This window comes from Cervus canadensis, chromosome 30 (assembly GCF_019320065.1).
Source record: "Cervus canadensis isolate Bull #8, Minnesota chromosome 30, ASM1932006v1, whole genome shotgun sequence".
NCBI lineage: Eukaryota > Metazoa > Chordata > Mammalia > Artiodactyla > Cervidae > Cervus > Cervus canadensis.
The window spans coordinates 11,335,745-11,340,088 of NC_057415.1; the positions used below are offsets into that span (position 1 = coordinate 11,335,745).

Here is a 4,344-nt window from a genome sequence, read left to right on the forward strand (position 1 = left end):
CACTTGTGTAACACAGACACAATCAAGAAGTAGAAAATTTAATCATCCCCAGCAGTTCCCTAAATCTCTTTACAGTCAATCCATCCAACCCAGGGTGCTGTTTGCTTTCTGTTACTACAAATTAGCATTTCCTTTACTAGAATAACATATACATGGAATCATACAGTATGTTTTTGTAGTGTCTGGCTTCTTTCTCTCAACATATGATTTCTAAATCTAGTCGTTCTGAATGTACCTTTTTCTCTTGGTATAGATTGAGTAAAATTTATCTATTTACCTTATATGGAAATTTGAGTTGTTTAAGTTTGGGGTGGGGGTTATGAATAAAGCTGTTATAACAATCTGTATACAAATCTTTGCGTGAAAAAATATTTTTTACTTGAGTAAATATCTAGGAGCTTTGTTGCTGAGTCACATGGGGTATATGTTTAACTTTATGCAAAAATGCCAGAATGTCTTTAAAAGGTCGTCATAGCATTTTGCATTCCCACTAACAATGTATGAAAGACCTGGTTGCTCCACGTCCTCACTAACAACTGGTATTATCACTGCTTTTTTATTTTAGCTTTCCTAGTGAAGTGGTAACTCATTAGAGGTTTTTTTAAAAATGAATTTTAGTTTTTCCCAAATTTTGTTGGTATAACTGGCAAAATTGTGTATATTTTGGGATTCCCTGGTGGCTCAGACGGTAAAGTGTCTGCCCACAATGTGGGAGACCCAGTTTCGTCCCGTGGGTTGAGAAGATCTCCTGAGGAAGGAAATGGCAACCCACTCCAGTACTCTTGCCTAGAAAATTCCATGGCTGGAGGAGCCTGGTGGGCTACAGTCCATGGGGTCGCAAAGAGCCGGACACGACTGAGTGACTTCACTTTCACTTTTCAAGATGTATAATATGATGATTTGATATACCTATATATTATGAAATAATTACCATAATAAATTAACACACCTAATCTCACATTGTTACCTTTTTGTTTTATGGTGAGAGTTCTTAGGATCTCTTTCTTAGCATATTTCAAGTATACAACGCTGTATTACTAACTGTAGTTGCCATGTTGTATATTTGATACTCAGAATATATTCTTCTTATAACTGAAGCTTGTAGCCTTTGGCCCAAATCTTTCCATTTCCCCCACCCCGCCACCACTGAGCCCATGGCAACTACCATTTCACTTTCTGTGAATTAGACACATTTAGATTCAATATACAGATGAAATAAAAACATATTCATCTTTCCATGTCTGGTTAATTGCACTTAGTATAATGTCCTTCAGCTTCATCCATATAGTCACAAAAATCAGCATTTTTTGCTTTTATGGCTGAATACTATTCCATTAGTGTATGTGTGCATGTGTGTGCATATCACATTATCTTTATCCATTCATCTGTCACTCAATAAAACTTTGATCATTTCCATATCTTGAATATTGTAAATAATGTTGCAATGAACATGGGAATTCTGATATTTCTTCAAGATCTTGCTTTTACTTCTTTTGTATATATGCCCAGAAGTGTGATTCTTGGGTCATATGGTAATTCTATTTTTTTTTTTTTTTTACTTTTTTTTTTAATTTTTATTTTTGAAAGGACAAACTAAACAAATTAAATCATGTGAGATCAAGATACAAAGAAGAAATTCAATGTAGAAAAAAGGACCTTGCTGGGAGACAGTCGATGAGCAACAGGAAACATCTCGCAGACACACAAGAAGCTCACGCTGTAGAGAGGACTGAACTGCCGGGGGCTCCTCATCACATCAGGGCTTCATTTTGCTCAGCCTGAGATCTCGCTCGATTTCAAACTGCCTGTGATCCACTCGGTCTAGAAAAGCTTTTCATTCAATGTACCCCTCCTTCCCTCGGTTGTGGAGGGCTAGCTCCTCGCCAATGCCCTCTTCCTCCTTGAAGCTCTCCCAGTCCAGCTTGGACTTCTCTAGGGTGCTCATCTTCTGCTTCTTGGCTCTGATTTTCCCCAAAAGGCTGCTCATGCCACTTGATCTTTTTAACCCTGACCCGGCAGGAAGTGACGGCACAGATGAAGGAATGTTAGACTGGGGTTTTTCTTTCTTGTTTTGCTTGAAGAAGGATTTGGCTTCTTTAGATGTGGCATCCACTTCCTTAATCACCCTGACTTCTTCACCAGCAAAATCAAACACCTTTGTAATTTTAACTTTTTCTGTTTCTTGAGGTTTCTCTAGCTTTTCTGCTTTGACCAAATGACTTGAACTTGTCTCTTCAGTCTCCTCTCCTGTTTTAACATGTGTAGTTGGGGGCACTTTTGATTTCGGGCCTACATCATTCAGGAAGCTGGCCCATAGTTCATCCTCCTTCTTTTTCCTGGCATCCTCTGACTCAATGCCTTTTTCCTGCCCTGTTGCTCCATCTTCCTCCTCACTACTACTTCCTCCAGATTCCTCGTTGGCATCCTCTTCATCCTCTTCTTCTAGTGAGAGGCCACCTTGTTTTCTCTTCCTGGCCAGAACGCTCTCAGCCTTTCTTTTTGTCCCTTTGGTTTTCTGTGTCTCCTCTTCACCATCCACTTCATCTTCCTTCACTAATTCATTTATATCATCTTCACTATACTCTCCACCCGAGGGCACGTAGTCCTCGTCCTCCTCGGAGGTGGAGAAGTCTTCAGAGTCGAATTCCTCCATGTCGCTACCGCGCAGGGTCTACAGGGGCGAAGCAGCTGTGCCCAAAGCCAAAGCTCTAGGGATAGAGCGTAGTGGTGCCAGACAGGAGGCGGTGGCTGGGGCGGACCCCGCCGGTAATTCTATTTTTAATGTTTTGAGAAACCTCCATCCTGTTTTCCATAATGACTGTGTCAATTTACATCCATACCCAGCAATATACAAGTGTTCCCTTTTCTCCAAATTCTTCTCAACATTTGTTATGTGTTGCCTTTTCAATGGTAACCATCCTAACAGGTGTGAGGTGATGTCCCATTGTTTTTTGATTTGCATTTCCTTGATGACTACTATTGTTGAACACCTTTTCATGTACTCATTGGCCATTTGTATGTCTTATTTGGAGAAATGTCTATTCAGGTCTTTTGTTCATTTTAAAACTCAGGTTATTTGTTTTTTGTGTATTTGAGTTTTAAGAGTCCTTGATATATTCTTGATATTAACCTCTCATCAGATAAATGGTTTGCAAATATTTTCTCCTATTCTGTAAGTCACCTTTTCATTTTATTTACTGTTTCCTTTGTGGTATAGAGTTTTTTAGTTTAATGTGGTCCCACTTATTTATTTTTGTTTTTCTTGTCTGTGCTTGTGGTGGCCTATCTAAAAAATATTATTGCCAAGACCAATGTCAAGGAGTTTTTCTCTTGTTTTCTGCTAGGAGTTTTATGGTTTCAGGTTTTCATGAGGGCTTTGATTTGCATTTCCCTTATGACGAGTGATGTTGAACAGCTTTTCATTGTGTATTAGCTATTGTCATATCTTTTTTGAAAGTGTTTGTTTAAATCTTTTGCCTATCAAAATAAATTAGACTGCGTGTCTTATTAATAGTGAGTTGCAATATATATATACATATATATATAATATAGATATATTAAATGTTTTCTTTGTCTCTCTGATTTGTCTTTTTATTTTCTTTTATAGAGCAAAATTTTGTACTTTGAAAAGTATTAATGTAATTTATCATTTCTAAATGATTTGTGCTATTTTATTCAAGAAGTCTTTGTCTACCTTAAGTTTGAAGATTTTTATCCTATGTTCTAGAACTTTTATAGTTTTAGTTTTTAGTTTATATCTTGACCAATATCAAATTAATTTTCATGTATGACTTAAGGAAAGCGTTGAGATTTTTTTCTCAAATGGATATACAATTGTTCCAGCCTTCAGTAATGCTTGTGGTGGAGTTGCTCAGTCGTGTCCGACTCTTTGCGACCCAATGGACTGTAGCCTACCAGGCTCCTCCGTCCATGGGATTTTCCAGGCAATAGTACTGGAGTGGGCTGCCATTTCCTTCTCCAGGGGATCTTCCCCACCCAGGGATTGCACCTGTGTCTTCCGCATTGTAGACAGACACTTTACCATCTGAGGCCCCAGGGAAGTCCAGCAATGCTTGTAGGAGTGATTATTTTTTAAAAATATTTATGATACCATTCAACTCTTACAATTATGAGATCATATAATGACTAAAAAACTGCCTCCTGGGAGAGGAAAAACACATCTCATTCACTAGATCTTCTTTTCATATTCCTCTCTCTTGAGCACATAGAAGACCAAGACCACTCACTGACTCCTTTGTAGTCAGGCAGGTCTGGACAATTAAAGGTGAGTAGAAACACATGTGTTACTTTTATCCAAGGCAGTCAGAAACCCCCACATGACAT

The 4,344-nt window shown here is 38.3% G+C and overlaps 1 protein-coding gene across 1 annotated transcript; it reads right to left on the bottom strand.

The window, feature by feature from the left end:
* Nucleotides 1-1,551: 1,551 nt before the first annotated feature.
* LOC122431822 (craniofacial development protein 1-like) lies at nucleotides 1,552-2,756 on the bottom strand. The gene has a single exon (XM_043453331.1). It carries the CDS (start codon nucleotides 2,651-2,653, stop codon nucleotides 1,835-1,837), a length of 819 nt encoding a protein of 272 aa, XP_043309266.1. The 5' UTR covers nucleotides 2,654-2,756; the 3' UTR covers nucleotides 1,552-1,834.
* Between the last annotated feature and the right edge of the window lie 1,588 nt (nucleotides 2,757-4,344).